General features: G+C 27.8%; 4 protein-coding genes across 7 annotated transcripts; 2 read left to right on the top strand and 2 right to left on the bottom strand.

The window, feature by feature from the left end:
* Positions 1 to 136: 136 nt before the first annotated feature.
* On the top strand, positions 137 to 9,459 carry LOC124424842. Its single transcript, XM_046964375.1, has 20 exons — positions 137 to 490; positions 549 to 658; positions 735 to 917; positions 980 to 1,110; positions 1,230 to 1,410; positions 1,475 to 1,610; positions 1,698 to 1,845; positions 1,929 to 2,205; positions 2,292 to 2,444; positions 2,855 to 2,954; positions 4,391 to 4,549; positions 4,953 to 5,023; positions 6,626 to 6,826; positions 7,054 to 7,202; positions 7,304 to 7,612; positions 7,709 to 7,811; positions 7,889 to 8,175; positions 8,258 to 8,626; positions 8,711 to 9,098; positions 9,190 to 9,459. The coding sequence occupies exons 1-20, from the start codon at positions 427 to 429 to the stop codon at positions 9,457 to 9,459; spliced, it is 3,789 nt and encodes a 1,262-aa protein (XP_046820331.1). The 5' UTR covers positions 137 to 426.
* On the bottom strand, positions 2,743 to 9,796 carry LOC124425052 (peroxisomal acyl-coenzyme A oxidase 3). Of its 4 annotated transcripts, none has more exons than XM_046964827.1 (12): positions 6,006 to 6,025; positions 5,627 to 5,784; positions 5,433 to 5,558; positions 5,180 to 5,335; positions 4,968 to 5,115; positions 4,607 to 4,897; positions 4,368 to 4,531; positions 4,024 to 4,264; positions 3,707 to 3,940; positions 3,361 to 3,515; positions 2,990 to 3,283; positions 2,743 to 2,909 (listed from the first exon to the last, which is right to left on the bottom strand). In XM_046964827.1, the coding sequence occupies exons 2-12, from the start codon at positions 5,759 to 5,761 to the stop codon at positions 2,817 to 2,819; spliced, it is 2,037 nt and encodes a 678-aa protein (XP_046820783.1). In that variant the 5' UTR covers positions 5,762 to 5,784; positions 6,006 to 6,025; the 3' UTR covers positions 2,743 to 2,816. The 4 variants fall into 4 exon arrangements, with proteins under 4 accessions (XP_046820783.1, XP_046820782.1, XP_046820781.1 ...); XM_046964826.1 differs by lacking the exon at positions 6,006 to 6,025 and adding an exon at positions 5,985 to 6,003; XM_046964825.1 differs by lacking the exon at positions 6,006 to 6,025 and adding an exon at positions 9,573 to 9,796 and having other exon boundaries at positions 2,744 to 2,909.
* An 88-nt stretch (positions 9,797 to 9,884) lies between these two features.
* Positions 9,885 to 11,982, bottom strand: LOC124425062 (ribonuclease H1). The gene is made up of 6 exons (XM_046964848.1): positions 11,410 to 11,982; positions 11,193 to 11,336; positions 10,881 to 11,001; positions 10,640 to 10,782; positions 10,292 to 10,556; positions 9,885 to 10,205 (listed from the first exon to the last, which is right to left on the bottom strand). Exons 1-6 carry the CDS (start codon positions 11,496 to 11,498, stop codon positions 10,122 to 10,124), a joined length of 846 nt encoding a protein of 281 aa, XP_046820804.1. The 5' UTR covers positions 11,499 to 11,982; the 3' UTR covers positions 9,885 to 10,121.
* A 180-nt stretch (positions 11,983 to 12,162) lies between these two features.
* LOC124425051 (RING finger protein 10) lies at positions 12,163 to 16,154 on the top strand. Its single transcript, XM_046964823.1, has 12 exons — positions 12,163 to 12,547; positions 12,988 to 13,163; positions 13,222 to 13,448; positions 13,550 to 13,640; positions 13,724 to 13,908; positions 14,002 to 14,197; positions 14,288 to 14,422; positions 14,493 to 14,733; positions 14,813 to 15,064; positions 15,153 to 15,324; positions 15,405 to 15,736; positions 15,862 to 16,154. The coding sequence occupies exons 1-12, from the start codon at positions 12,478 to 12,480 to the stop codon at positions 15,951 to 15,953; spliced, it is 2,169 nt and encodes a 722-aa protein (XP_046820779.1). The 5' UTR covers positions 12,163 to 12,477; the 3' UTR covers positions 15,954 to 16,154.
* Positions 16,155 to 16,275: the final 121 nt, after the last annotated feature.

Raw genomic sequence — 16,275 nt, 5'->3', positions numbered from 1 at the left:
AGCACGTGTATGTTATCCCTTCTTTTCGCTATAAGTAGACATTATATATCGTTACATAAATAAAACTGAAGAAGAAAAAAATCATTGTTGTCTATTTCTCGTTGAATCTTATCAGATTAATAAGAATAATCTTTGTTTACATTTCAAAGGTCTTATAAATTTTGCGTGCAATTTAAAGCTTACGATTGGTTAATATGATTTGTCAGAACTTCGAGTTTTTTTTTTTTTCTACAGAGGGCAGTAGAGTCGACACGGGTAAACATTTCAAAGTTATCATCATCAAAATAATCGTATGAAAAAATTGTACTCTCTTCGTATTGTCGTATAAATTAAAGTTTAATTATATAAATAATTGTATCACTTATCATAGTAATTAATCTACAAAGAAAAATATCCATTAAAAAGATTTATTTCTTACCTGGCATAATGTTAATCCATTTGATTCTTCTCTCTGAAATAATTCTTTCATCCATGTATATAACTGCCTTAGGTAAATTTTTATCTATATAATAATTGTAATATAAATTATAATAAATATATCATTTCAGATACGAAAGAATTAGTAGTTATAATTTTAAGTCAAAAAGAAGGTTATCATGCTGCACATGCTGATATTTTACAACGAAGTATAGAGGAACAAGCAAGCATTTTGGAAGTAGTAAGTATTTTTATAAAATACATGAGATGTTTGAAGTAATAGGTAATATATATATATATATATATTTTTTTTTTAGGAAGTACCAAAAATTGTCTTAACTCATCAATTAGATATTAAAGGGTCCTGGATAGTCATACCGTTATTTACATATTTATCAGATAATTATTCAAACGCAAAGTGGTATTTCTTTTGCTTAGAAAATACAGTCGTAAAATTGAATAAATTGTTAAATGTATTTTCTCAATTTAATTCTAGTCAGGTGAATATTATTTTTTTAATTATAGAAATTAATTATTACATGGCCTAACGTTCATCTTCCAGGAATTATGGATTGGTCACGCATTGTATGACGTTGAACCTACTATAATTCATCATTTTGCAGAGCATAAAAAAAAATTTAAATATCCCCATATTGCTACTGGATTCGCAATGACATCGAAACTCTTAAATAGGTCTTTCTTATTTTACCATTTCTTTTTTTTTTTTTTTTTATATATATCTCTTTGTTTAATAATCAAAAAGTATAATTCTTATTATATAAAAGTACACAATTTTATTAACATTATTACAGAATAGCGGAGGAAATTTCAATTGAATTTAATCTCAGCAATGATTTTTCTATCGACGCTTCTTACGAATTAGGAGGTTTTATTTTAAAAAGCAAAAAGCCTGTAAAATTAACTCATGTTCCTCAGCTATGTGTTGTTTCTACCTCTGATTGTGCAACTTATCCTAGGTTCTTTCATCCATGTGTAAGTTAGAAAATTATATTGATAAAAATAAATTAGATATATTTTGATGTAATTATGATTTTAGGATACAACAATTTCTTTGCAAAATGCATATTTTGCAATAAAAACTTGTGTCAAGTATCATACAGAAAGAATCCCGATTATCAAAAAGACATGGGCAAAATATGCTTTAAACATTGGATATTTCAGTGATCAGGCAGGTAAAATTTTATTTGTTCTTTATTTCAATAAAATAATGTTTATTATTTTAATCATAGGTATAGAATAAACAACATTTTCTGGTGTAGATAAAAACTTACCTGAGGCATATATTGTAACAAATACTACTAAAGGACACTGTGCCAAAACTTATGATATTTTAAAAGAAGCCGCTAATATATTGAAAAGTAAAAATCTTGATTGGTTGATTATAAGCGATGACGATACTATTTTCAGGTATGTCACAATCATATATAATCTACATATATATTATATGATCATTCATATTATTACAATTTGTACTATTGAATATAAAACAGTGTGGCACGATTAATGCGTTTATTAACGTGTTACTATCCTAAAAATCAAATTGCTATCGGCGAACGTTATGGTTATCGAGTATGGGATAGTTCATTTGGATATGATTATTTAACTGGTGGTGCTGGTATTGCTCTATCTGCACCTCTTGTTTATCAAATGATTGATTCAGATGTTTGCAAATGTCCATCGTCAAATACACCAGACGATATGTTTCTCTTTGGTATATGTCTACGCAGACTGAATGTAGAACTTACTCATTCTTCTTTGTTTCATCAGGTATCTATAGTCTTTAGGAGTATTTATTTATATTAACATAGGAGAAATATTTTCTTATTAATAAATTACATATTTATATAATATAGGCTCGTCCTGCAGATTATGCTACTGCTTATCTGGCATCGCAAGAACCTGTATCCTTTCATAAATTCTGGATGATTGATCCTATAAAAGTATATAATCAATGGTTTTCTGAAGCGGATAGTTCACTTTCTGTACCCAGGATTCATACTGAATTATAAAACTGATATAGAGCATAGATTCTTGAATCTAAGATAAACATCCATGGTAAAATTATTTTACTTATATAAGATCATTTTTTAATCATGAAGTCATTATATAAAGAATAACATGATAAATGCCCTAAGAAATAGGCATTATCATTTTCAAAGTTATTATATACACTTTTTTTTTTCTTTTCTTTTTTTTAAGGATATTTTGTGTATAGAAAATATGTTAAGGATAATAAGGATATAAATTATAATTCATGTAAAATTATTTAAAAGTTATATATTTATATTAAAAGTGTCTTCTTAAAACATGTAAGAATATATATTTGGAATATTTAAAATATAAGCAAATGAAATCAATTATATGAAAGATATTTTATATCATAATCTAGATGGTAATATTTCTTTCCACCATGTAGGACGTTCTAAATTTTCCTTATTTTGGAAAATCTTCTCCTGGATATGTTTATATACCTGTTAATACATTTAAAATTAACAAATTAGAACCACTTTTACTAAGTAAATTACATGAAATAATTGATTCATAAACGTACATTCCCATCGGCCATTCCTAGTGGAGAATTAACAATATAATCAGGCGGTGCTAATACATCTGCTAAAGCTACAGCATCTTCCAATAAATCTTTGCACAACGTTATAATACCTTGTCGCAATTTATCGCCCATATTACTATCGACTGATGCATAACCACCAGCATACAGATCTGTCAATCTCTTCTCCAAAGCCGTTGATCCAAACAAAGAACACAACTTTCTAAGTACCTCATATTCTTCTGTTCTCCAAATAGGTTCTTTTATACAATCGATGAATGTTTTAAGTAAAACATACTATGGAAATAATATTCACAATAATTAGAATCGAATTTGGGGTATAATAAAACAAAATAAATAAAATAATTTCATACTTCTCCATATACAAGAGATAATGTTCGTGCAAAAAATAATTGTGAATCGTTTCGTATCATAAAATCAGTATATCCGTTTTCTTTAAGATCTTGTACATGTTTATAAGTTTTTTTTAAATAATAACATAATAACCATTGAAATGAAAATAATAAATCTGAAATAAAAGAAATAAATTTCATTAGAACAGGAATTAGACGGTAACGTGATAGATTTATAAAATTTCAAAATCAATAATAATATTATTATTATATATATATATATATATATATATATATATATATATATATATATATATATATATATATATATATATAATAAAAAATGTATATATAATTATTTTCATACTTTCAAGACTTATCGTTTTTTCGACTGTGGTGCAATTAAATTTTTGTTTTAGGATATATTTACTATCTGGTAAAAAATCTATTGTTCCAAGTGGAGATGAAATAGTTTTCCCATTTAACAGACAGGACCATTGATTCAACAACCAGTTACTTGATTGTTGAATAAGTACATTATTTTCACCTTCGTAAGTACAATTTGCGTCATGATCAGCTCGAATATCTCCTAAACGTGACACTGTAGAAAAAAGTTAGGATATTATCATTATTACTATTACTATTAACATTATTGCTTTTCTTCATAATTTTATTTTTACGCACTCTTTAAATATCCATGACCACCACATGACTCTCTACAATCTTGAATAGCATCTCGTGCAATCCATGAACACAATGGTTTTGCAACAGAAGATATCGCATGGAACTCAATACCTTCTTCAATTTTATTGCCATTTTTTTTATCAATTAGTTTCATTTGAAAATTAATTATAGCTTCGACATATTTTTGCGAAAATATCTTTATTGCATATGCAGACGCTAAATGTGGAAATAATCTACCTTGCTGGAATATACAATATAAAATTAATAATTAACATATAATGATTTTCATTACTTTATCATAATCGTAATAATTATAAATATTTATATCTATATAAATAATATACCTGTGATTGATACTCTATTACAGACCACTCTTCATTTTCCGATGGACCGAATTGTTTTCTAACCGCGCAATATCGTAATGCTATGACCAGTGCAAGATTAAGAAAACTCGAACATATCCATGTAATATTAAAACGTCCTACTGATAATGCGCCAAATGATGCACCTAGAAATAATGTAAATGGTAATGAATTTTCTATATATAAACAAATCATACAATTATAGAAATATATGTAAATACCAAATCTTTTATTTTTATCTTTAAAGGATGATACGTATTGTCCATCTTCAGTAACATCGGCTGTTCGATTTAATAAGTATGTACGTGGAATATGATAATTATTAAATATTACAAAACCATTGTCCACCCCATTAAGTGAAATTTTTTCGCCTAAATCTCCAACAGTTACACCGGGAAACGGTAAATGGGTATCAAGATCTCGTATAGGTACAATAAAAGAATGAAGACCATGATTTATTCCATCTGGTGTAATCAATTGTGCAAAAAGAATGGCATGTGTAGCAGTCTTTCCTATAATTATTAAGAGTTTAACATTAATTAATTACAATATACCATAATATTTAAGTATATCTATATGTACCTAAACCACCAATCCAGCATTTTGCAGCTTCAAAATCTGGTGAATGTAAACAAAAGGTTTGTCTGTTCACGTCATATGTTGCAGTAGTTCTCATACCTTTAACGTTTGTTCCATGAGATATTTCGGTTAAAGCAAAGACACCTAAATACTGAATTAACACTTATTAAAATTTCTTACGCAACCATAATATTTTTTTTTATTTTGACACATACTTCGTTATTTAAGAATTTGTAGAGAATATCCATATGACGTTCTGTACCTAAAGAGAGAATAGTATTTGGAACCATTCCATGCATTACATTCAATTTGATTGGGATCGACGAATCATATTGAAAAAGTATATTTATCCAACCTTTATATTCAATTGGCTATAATGTTGATATTTCAATGTAATACATCATAATATATTAAATACATTATTAATGAAGAAATATTTGTTTAATTTTTATAAATAAATATATTTACATGGATTTCATTCTCTAGAAGAGCACGAATTCGAGCTGTACAAATTCTACGACTTTCGTCCAATGATGATGAAGTATAATTTACTTTAAATAATGGATTGTCCTTAATAAATGACCATATTTTGTTCTACAAATATATTATTTTTTTCAATTAACTTTTCCCAATAAGATAAAAAATTCTGTTGTTATATTTACCTGACATTTGATACCTTCTTCTCCTTCTAAATTTAGCTTCAATAATTTCCAATCAAACCTAGCACGTATTCTATATTTATCCAAAGAACCTTTGGGTAAATCATTTATCAAATTCTTTAACTTTGATACTTGCATTGTATATTATAAATATTTTTAAGCTATAACAAACAATTCAAATTAAAAACTTTAGTTATGTTTTATATCATATTGTAAATCTAATGATTTAAATGTTATTATAAACTTTATATAAATACATTCACTAATAATTATATTTTTCTTTACAATAATTTTTACTAATTTATATATATAAAATAACTTAAATATAACTTATATAATCGTTACTACAAAATTTTTTAACCGTATGTTTTCGCTCGATTACCTGATGAGAAGTGAATATAAAAAGATTAGATTAACCTTACTTATATAAACTTAAAGAAATATAATGACGAATCATTGAATATAATTTGAATATCATTAATTTAATTTATAAGATATATCTATATTGATAATTTTAATTACAGATACTTCGAATGTCATCGATTAAACAACGTTGAATAATTTATATAGAATAAATATAAATTAAATTTTAAATAAGAATTATTTAGAAAAAAAAAGCAATAAATATTGAATATATTTATAATGATACATTTATAATGATTCAAATTTCATTAAATTTTTGCATTTTTTTAATATTTATGTAATCCAATACATTTTCTATTACAAGACAGATTGAATATTTAATTATTTATTGATTTAAAGAATCGATAAATCGTAAATTGAATAGGGTGATTTGAATAGGGTAAAGTTGATAGAAAGAGTAAAATAATAAAGAATAGCAAAGGTAATAGAATGAATAGAAAATTAGATAAAACGCGCGATGATGTTCCGATTTATATTCATTATTCTTTTTTTTACTTATTTTACTTTCGGATATAAAAAAAGGTGATATAAATATCATTATAAGTATATAATTTTTTTTAAATGAAATTATATATAACAAAAAATGTATTATTTTTAACGATTATTAGAGATCTACAAATAGATCAATGCAAAAAAAGTGCGCGCTATTTAAAACCTGTGATCGATCGATTGATAGAAGAAATTACGAATCGTAGTGCATGTACCGTTTTTGTAACGGACCGTACTTATTATGAATTAATAAATAACAACAAGAAAGTTTTCGACATTTTAAAATATAACGTAAGTACATAAAATGTTTCTTTCTTTTTTTCTTTTTCTTTTGTTCTTTTTTTTTCAAATTCACGCTTAGCATGCAATATGAAATTATCAAATTATATTAATATTTATATTTTTTACTATCTTTTTTTACTCCTACATTTTTTATCTACTTTCATTTATAATACTTACAATATGAAGTTAAAAAATTCATAACATTTCTTTTTTTTTTTTTTTTTTTTTTTATGTAGATCTTATTGCACGATAATGAAGAATTTTCTCCAGCAAGACAGCGTATCCAAGAAATTCTTGCTCACAGTAAAACAGCTAGATGCAATGGATATGTTATACTTGTTGCTAATGGCTTTTTAGTTTCTGAATTTTTACAATACGTAGAAAGGTGATAAGATAAAGATTTTTTTTATTATCACTCATGTACACCATATAAAAATGATGTATAAATAATTTTGTAAGATATAATGAGAACACACATTTTTACAGAAAAGAATTAATCAATACTCGTGGCTTCTTTTTATTGTTACATGATTATCGAATTCTTACGTCTGATTTGAATTATATTTGGAACAGAATAATCAATGTTGTATTTGTACGTCGATATAAACCGTATAAGTATCGTTCAGGTGATACATCTGCTCGACCAATAATTAATTTAGAGACTGTATACTTTCCAAATCAAAAACAAAAGTTTGTAATAACAAAGTATTTAGATACATGGTACGATGGGAAATTTCGTTATGGCAAAAATCACTTTGTACAAAAGATCTCAGATCTTAAAGGAAAAACATTAAGGTATGAAACTTTAATTATTAAAAATATAGATGATGAATTATTTATATTTTTCTCATAAATTGATTTTGCGTTTGTAGTACTTATTTATTCTTAAAGAGTTTCAGTTTTTGAACACATACCGGGTGTAACAAAAGAATCACAAAATTTTTATAAAGGTGGTCCCAGTTATAGCGCAAAAGGTTTAGGTGTTGAATTTGAAGTTTGTATAAGAAGTGTGTCAACGATATTATGCATCTTTTATATAGATTTTTTTTATATATTTTCTTATCTTTGCAGTTGATTCGTGTTATTTCTCAATTTATGAACTTTAAGGCACATTACTATATGCCTTACAATATAGAGAATGACCGATGGGGAGCATTAGAAAAAAATGAAACATATACTGGTCTTATAGGAGAAGCATTAGCAAGGAAAGCTACATTCTATATTGGAGATCTCTATTATACCTCCTATCTTTTAAAATTCTTTGAGCTATCTATCCCTTATAATACAGAATGTCTTACTTTCTTAACACCAGAATCTTTGACAGATAATTCATGGAAACTTTTAATTCTTCCTTTCAAGTACGATCATTAATAAGAAAATAATTTAACAACGAAATTTATCAATGAGAAGATAAATATAAATCATTTCATCGACATTTAGGCTCTACACTTGGATCGCAGTTCTTTTCACTCTTTTATTAGCAGGGGGAATTTTCTATCTTTTTTCATTATCTTATCAGAAACACATAATTACTTACAAGGATGTTAAACGAAAATTAGTCAACATTAATGAGTCCGACAAAATAAAAGAATTAAGGATTAAACAAACAAAGAAGGGATTATATTTGTTTACAGAAGCACAGAATAGTATGTTATATACATATAGTATGCTACTTCTGGTATCATTACCTCGTCTGCCAAATCCTTGGGCTTTAAGAGTACTTATTGGATGGTGGTGGATTTACAGTATTTTAGTCGTTGTAATTTATCGTGCCAGTATGACAGCCAGCCTTGCTAATCCTATAGCTACGTAAGATTCAAATTTATTAACGATCATTATCAGTAATAACAATTTAATTGAATTTGATGTATTTTCATTATATTTCAAATGTAGAATCACTATTGATACACTGAATCAATTAGCTAAAAGTTCTATTTCTGTTGGTGGATGGAGCGAAGAAAGTAAAGAATTTTTCCTACAATCTTTAGACTCTGATAGTCAGGAAATTGGTAATAAATTTCAATTGATCAAAAATGAAAAAGAATCTATAGAAAAAGTAGCAAATGGATCTTTTGGTTACTATGAAAATGAATTTTCCTTGAGGTTCGCTCATATTACAAAATATGTACTGGAGAAAGAGCAACAAGAAAATAATACACAAAATAACAAAACATCTGATGTAAAACATAATTTACATATTATGAAAGATTGTATCATAAATATGCCAATTGCTCTTGGAATGGACAAAAATTCTCCATTAAAGCCATGTGTCGATTTATGGGTAATGAAAAGTTTAACAATTATCATATATTATTTAATACTTATTCAATATAGATTATAGAATATATAACCTATATGTCTTGTTTCATTAGATTAGACGTATGATAGAAGTTGGATTAGTAAATAAATGGTTAAGTGATGTTATTTATCCATTGCAACTTACTGAAAGACAACAAGAGAAAGTGTCAGAGAAAGCATTGGTTAATCTCCACAAGCTTTATGGTGCTCTTGTAGCTCTTAGCATTGGTTACTTCTTTAGCTTAATAGCATTATTATGCGAAATTTTACATTGGAAATATATTATTTTAAATAATCCTAAATATGATAAATATCATTTAGATAAATTCTATGCAAAAATATGAATATATTTCTGAAATACTTTATTAGAAAAAAATAATTATATCTACGTATTATTTATTTATATATTTATAACAAAGTATATTTATCAAAAATTAAATTAAATTAGTTTACTTACTTTTTCATAATATATAAGTAACAAATCAAGAAACAGTCCGCTCTCTATGATGAATAGATAATAAAATGGAAAATAAATCTTCAACCTTCTTGTACATTTAATAACATTAAATAATTATTTATCAAACAAAAAATTACTAAGAAAGCATTTTTATAATGGAAGTTTATACAATATCATTCAATGTGGTTCAAAGTACAATCTCAACAGAAATAGTAATGATGTAATCCTATAAAAAGTTTAAGATATTTTAAATAGCTCTAATATGGAGAAACAGTTATTTAAATAAATATATTACACAATTAAAAAATATTATTTATTTAAACATGTACCTTTTATTTGAAGTTCACGTTATAATATTATAAACTATTTCAAAGTACTTTCATATACTTATCGTATTACAAAAATATTTTATAATAATAATTTAAAAAAAATTGTTATAAATATTAACATTAAAGGGTATAGATTAGACATTAAATATGAAAAATTTTACAAAATGTTTTATCTATACATAAATGTCAAAATAAATAATTGGCATTATTTTTTCAAAGATTACTTGTCACATGCAATACCTTGTCTTGCTAATTTATCTGCCATTTCATTACCATAGATTCCTACGTGTCCATTCACATGATTCTGTTATATTATAAATATTATTAATTAAATTTATTACGTGACAATTAATTGTTATGAAATTATATCATACTGTAAATAAACTTTACCCATTTAACATCTAAAGATTTAAGTGCTGCTTCCATTTCCAAAAGTTCAGTTTTATTGATAACTGGTTTATTAGTTGCAGTTTTCCACCCATTTTTTTTCCACTTGGGCATCCAATTTGTGATACAATTAATAAGGAATTTGGAATCTGTATTAATTTTTAATTTCTTTATGCCTGCTTTTTCGGCTTGTCTAGCTGCCACTGTCACTGCTTGAATCTCTGCCATATTATTAGTTGCCCTACCAACTACAGGTTCGGATACATTTCTGTAAATATAAAATTACAAATTTTCTATGACCGATAATATAAAAATATGTAAGAACACAATACAGCGATTAAAAAAACCAACAAAGGATGATTGTCTCCAAACCAAACACCAATTCCAGCTCGTGCACCTCTTCTACCATTTGATGAGCATGCCCCATCTGTATATACATCAACATATTCTTTTCCCTCAATATGATTTGTGTCTTGAGATGTACAATGAGAATTCTGTATAACAAATAGTTACATGTAAGCTTTTTTTCTTTTGCAATATTTTGTATTCGTATTATAGAATATTATATTGGTCAAAATTAATTAAGATTTACCTTTAAAATTTCAACAGATTCAAGTTTCCTTATTTTAGACTTTGAAGACAATTTTCTTGATCCTGGTGACAACGTACGTTTCTGTATATTTTTCTTTTCCTGATTTAATATATATTCAAACCTTAACATTGATAAAACATATTGTCATTGTATCTAGTGTATATATATATATATATATATATATATATATATATATATAAGCATGAAAATCATTAAAAGCATTAAGAAAATTAGTCGAATAAAACCCAATATAGAATGCTATATATTACAGAAAGTATAACTAAAGAATTTAATACTATTGTAAATATTTACTTATTTTCTTCGATCAACTTGCTTGATGATAACGTAGTCGAAGAACCACCACGTTGTTTTATAAAATTTTCTGCTTCTAACTGCGATGAAAACTTTTTATATATAGATCCATTAAATTTATTAACTTGTTCATGACATTTGGGCCTTAAAAAGAGTATAATAAATACTTAAAGCATATACATATTCATACACTTTTACATGTTTACATTTTCATTACCAATTAAGATAAATTCCTGGCTTTCGACCTTTAGCAACAGCATAATAAAATGGCATTTTGAAAAAGTAATTAAAAAAATTTGATTTCATAAATATAAAAAAAAAAAATTCTTTTCGTGTATTATGAATATCAAACCAATTATGAATACCAAATTTTTTTTCCTATACATAAACCTTTTGTAAGGTGTTTCTACAGCTGGTAAAATAACTGTAACAATGAATGTATATATGTATACATATATATTATTTGCAGCATAACGTGTCTTCTAAAACACAGTCTTTGCGCATGCGCCGAATTGCGCCTTTCTCTCGACATAAATTAAACGAATATCTTTATTAACATTTTATTATATGAAAAATTTTATAAAGGATCTATCGTATCATCGTACTTTATCCTCTGCTATAATAATCATCGTAAGTATCATTATCAAAGAATATCTGTAACTTTATCCTTATCGTTCGAATTTTAATCGTTATAAAACTCAAGAGGTCTCTGCTTCGATAACTAGCATTTGATCATTCAAATAACGGATGTACTACGTTAGTTTAAATGAACGATTACGAGAAGAAACAATAAAATCTAAAATGATTAAAGCGCTATCTGCTAGAAAATTTGAAAAGTTAAAGATTTTTTTGGTATACGTTTATAATGTATCTTTAAAGTATGCTAGTTACTATTTAAAGTAATGATATCGAGTAACGAATGACGTTGCAAACTAAACTTCCGGTTGCGCAAAGATCATTAATTTCGTCGCCATCATAGCGACGAAATCGCGACCGCGGTGGTCCGCAGAAATATTATATCGTCGTTTACGACGAAAGGGAGGCCAATCGCTTCCTAAAAAGCGAGAGCTTTCGCTTTTTTCTGTGCTTCGTTTAAACGTCGTTAAACCGACTCATCGACGGTCGACCATCGGCTTATCGAGGGTTTCTTTTACAACTTTGGAACTGACGAAACATGGCTTATTGAAGAAGATGAAGGGCTTGCAGAAAAATATTATTTCTCCATACGGAGGAGACCACATCTCTGCCAACGCGAAAAACGAGGCCAATTATAGCCGAACTGCCAATGGACAAAAAGACCAAATACCCACAGTCCTCTTCAAAGGGGACTGCTGGTGATTCCAAGAAAAGTCAAGGTACGTCACCACTTCGTGTCGCTAGTAGTTAATCGACATTAGTTCGTTATTTTAGATTTATGATTTTGTTTTTTATTTTCTTTCACTTCACTTCACTTCACTTCACTTCACTTCACTTCACTTCACTTCATTTTATTTCATTTTATTTCATTTCATTTTATTGTATTTTATTTTGTTTTATTTTATTTTCTCTTCCCCTCTACTCTCCTCTCCCTCCACCCCCGCTCTTTAAAACGTTGCTTTTTCAATATTAATATTCTGAAATATTGAAATTCATTTAATAATATCTGACCATTATGATTATATTTTGGACCTACTGTTTCGTATGCGATTATTAACATATATGGCGTAATACCTACGAAAGCAAATTTTATGGATTTACTATCGGTATATTTGTAGTGCTTAAAGGTCCTTTATCGCGAACATTTTATTTATTTTAGATGTTGCCAACAACAAATTATTTCCGAAAACATCACGTAAACGTGAACCAACTGGCGCTAATAGCTTGTCTAAATATGATCAGACAAAAAAGTACAATACACAGAAAGCAAAAATTTTTGATAAGAGACCAAAACCTAAAGGACAATATCATGGCGGTTCAAAGGAGGATACCAAGGTAAATATATATATATATATATAATTCTATTAAAAAGTAATCTTCATGTTTTACATAGGTAGTAGAAATTGAAACAGCTGAGTTCGGCTCAGTGATGGCACAAGGAAGTAAAAAGCAGAATTTGAATCATCTGCTAAATTTCCATTATGAACCACGTGACATGCAAAGTGGTTCGGATACATGGAGAATGGGAAGTACGAGTAAAGCCTACAATCGTAATAGTAACAGATGGCTTCCGCCAGTACAACGGCATAAGTATAACAAGGAACAATTCTTGCAAGCCAGGTGAAGATCTATAATTACAATTTATATATTTATATATATATATATATATACATATATACGCATATTATAAATAGTTTTTACTTATTTTTATACTTTTTTAGCTGCCAATTTGTTGTGACTGCCAATGAAGATTATTCTTTATACCTAATTGATCCTGATGCGCTCGTTGATTGGAAATATATAGAACAAGTAGTAAGCCTCTAAACGCACTTATTTATTTTCTTCTTATACATGCAAATTAACGAGATATTTTATATATTAAATTTTAATTTCAGAAAATTCATAATACAGAAAGCTTATCGTGCCCAATTTGTTTGTTCCCACCAGTAGCTGCAAAAATGACTCGCTGCGGTCATGTTTATTGTTGGTCATGTATTCTACATTATTTGTCTTTATCTGATAAATCGTGGCGCAAGTGTCCTATTTGCTATGAATCTGTACATAAATCTGATTTGAAAAGGTAAATTTTAATCATTATATATCATTTATATGTAAATTATCGGCTAAAGATAATGTATTGTTCTTTTTTCTTTTTTTTTTTTTTTCTTTTTAGTGTTATTGAGGTTACACAGAATGCTGTCAATTTGGGAGATCCAATAACATTACGTTTAATGCGACGTGAAAGGGGTTCATTAATTGCAATGCCTGCAAGTGAACCTATTACAGCCTCTCCAACAACATTTTTCCAGGTTTCTAAAGATTGCAATAAACAACTTTTCTCTAAACTTCTAATAGCAAATCCAAAAGACGTAAGTTTGAAATAGATCATAGAACACAGTAGATATATTTGTAATTAAATTTTGTTAAAAATGTTATCATAGACCATTTTAATTATATAGATCATGGATATAATAGAGTCTGAACGTGCGCAATTAAGGATTGAATTAATGAATGATCCACATTCCCCTGAAAATTGCTATATCGAACAAGCAATCTGTGAACTTGCAAAGAGGGAAGAAGAACTTCTGCAAAAGGTATTTTTTATAGTTTTGTCTTTCATTTTCATTATAAGACAAAATTAAACGAATATGTAATTGAATGTAGAAAGTAAATGACGACGGGTCACATCAAGAAGTAATAGGAAATATTTCATCTACATCAATAGGAGATAAAGTTGAACAAGAGAAACAAGAAAGTCAACTAATACAGCAAAGTAACGACGAAGTAAATAATTTATCCAAAGAAGATCAATCTTCGTGTGATGAGGGAACTGAAACAAATAACATATTTTCGAATGAAACGCAATTACCTTCGCCTTCGCAGAAATTCTTTTATTTCTATCAAGGTAATTATAAAATTGCAATTTTTCGTGTATATTAGATTGATTACAATGAGATAAAATTTACGTTTACGTTTCTTTTTAGCTGAAGACGGACAAAATGTATATCTCCATGCAATGAATGTGAAAATGTTAGAAATGCAATATGGTAGTCTTGAGCATTGTCCTCCGGTTATTACGGGAAAATTATTAGAAAAGGAAGTAGGCAGTTTTACGGAAGACTTAAGACGGCGATTAAGATACCTTTGTCATTTACCTATAACCTGTCAATTTGAGGTTGCTGAGATAGAACTTAAGCCACCTATTGTATCGGAAGATGTTCTTAATTCTTTTCATGGTAATAAATCTATGTATCTATCCTTTCATCGTTAAAATTGATTATATTATTACTTCGGATTTATTATATTAAATTCTCTTATCGCCAGAACAATTGGAAAGTCGACAGAAGAGAAGGCAACGCAGGGAACGTGAAGAAAGGAAGCGAGAAAAAAAGATAATAGAACAAGAAAATAAACAAATGGGCAAATATCCAGTGCCAAATGTGAACATCGATTCAACGCGTCACTTTCCTCAGTGGCAACCAGAACTTTTTACAGAGTATGTTTTTAATTGTTTACATGTATAAATCGTACGCAAAAGAAAAATTTAGATTTAAAACTGAACATATTTATGTATAGAGATGCGATTCCTTCGCCATCAGAATCATTGGCTACCTCCAGTGTAGCCAGCAGTCCGTCTTTAAGTACATTTGACGAAGTTGTCTCAACTACGAGAAAAATAAATAACCCGAATGAACAAGGGCCATCGTTTGCTGAAATGTTACGTAATACTGGTGCACGCTTCAAAGCTGCCAAATCGTGGCCAGCGGTCAAAGCTAAACTTCCTGAAAAACCAAAATCTGTTAAATCAGATATCGATGAAGACGATTGTGCTCATGCTCCATCCTATAGTCAAAGTTTTGGCGACGCCTTAGCACAGGCTTTGGAGCGGACAAAATTGTTAAATGCTGGTATGACAATATTGTTGGAAATAAGTGTTGCGTGTGTATATATGTGTGTGTGTGTGTGTGTGTATATACTTTTGGACTCTTGCATAATTTCTCTACATGTATTATACATCTAATATATGTTACAGAAGCAAAGTTGAACGATAATGTAAGAGGCAAAAAGAAGAAGAAGAATAAGGCTACTGTATTATTTGCAACCAATATGTCACGCGCATCATAAACAAAGCTTAAATATTATTAATTTTAGAGAAGCTGCTTGTGTTTTGTTCTTTATTTTACTCAAAATTTAGTTGGTCTCCGGAAATAAATTTGAATATTTTATTACAAAAATTGCAATGTTTTAGTATTAGATTCTTCATTAAGTTTGGTGTAAAATTTCCTTTATAATGCTTGTAAAATAAAATCTTGTTTTCCAAACTAAGTATGGCTATTATAAATCATTGAATTTGCCTAAACGAAAAGAAAAAAAAAGATCGTGCAGCATTATCGATTATGTATTTTAAACAGAACATGACGTTTTACTCGTTTGTGTGTGTGTGTGT

Source organism: Vespa crabro, chromosome 6, assembly GCF_910589235.1.
Source record: "Vespa crabro chromosome 6, iyVesCrab1.2, whole genome shotgun sequence".
NCBI lineage: Eukaryota > Metazoa > Arthropoda > Insecta > Hymenoptera > Vespidae > Vespa > Vespa crabro.
The sequence above is the reverse complement of the archived record's forward strand: the minus strand, read 5'-3'. Positions and strand labels throughout refer to the sequence as shown.

Excerpts from the sequence above, each read along its gene's own strand:
- LOC124425062 (XM_046964848.1), bottom strand. The coding sequence starts at position 11,498 with ATGAAATCAAATTTTTTTAATTACTTTTTCAAAATGCCATTTTATTAT. Across the intron at positions 11,002-11,192 it reads AAGTTGATCGAAGAAAATAA|GTTTGAATATATATTAAATC; the intron begins GTAAATATTTAC and ends ATCAATGTTAAG. Across the intron at positions 10,206-10,291 it reads AATCTTTAGATGTTAAATGG|AATCATGTGAATGGACACGT; the intron begins GTAAAGTTTATT and ends ATAATATAACAG.
- LOC124425052 (XM_046964825.1), bottom strand. The coding sequence starts at position 5,761 with ATGCAAGTATCAAAGTTAAAGAATTTGATAAATGATTTACCCAAAGGT. Across the intron at positions 4,898-4,967 it reads ATGCTGGATTGGTGGTTTAG|GAAAGACTGCTACACATGCC; the intron begins GTACATATAGAT and ends TAATAATTATAG. Across the intron at positions 3,284-3,360 it reads TATCTCTTGTATATGGAGAA|TATGTTTTACTTAAAACATT; the intron begins GTATGAAATTAT and ends TTATTTCCATAG.
- LOC124424842 (XM_046964375.1), top strand. The coding sequence starts at position 427 with ATGTTAATCCATTTGATTCTTCTCTCTGAAATAATTCTTTCATCCATG. Across the intron at positions 1,846-1,928 it reads GATGACGATACTATTTTCAG|TGTGGCACGATTAATGCGTT; the intron begins GTATGTCACAAT and ends AATATAAAACAG. Across the intron at positions 9,099-9,189 it reads AGCCATGTGTCGATTTATGG|ATTAGACGTATGATAGAAGT; the intron begins GTAATGAAAAGT and ends TTGTTTCATTAG.
- LOC124425051 (XM_046964823.1), top strand. The coding sequence starts at position 12,478 with ATGGACAAAAAGACCAAATACCCACAGTCCTCTTCAAAGGGGACTGCT. Across the intron at positions 15,065-15,152 it reads TGTTCTTAATTCTTTTCATG|AACAATTGGAAAGTCGACAG; the intron begins GTAATAAATCTA and ends TCTTATCGCCAG. Across the intron at positions 15,737-15,861 it reads GACAAAATTGTTAAATGCTG|AAGCAAAGTTGAACGATAAT; the intron begins GTATGACAATAT and ends TATATGTTACAG.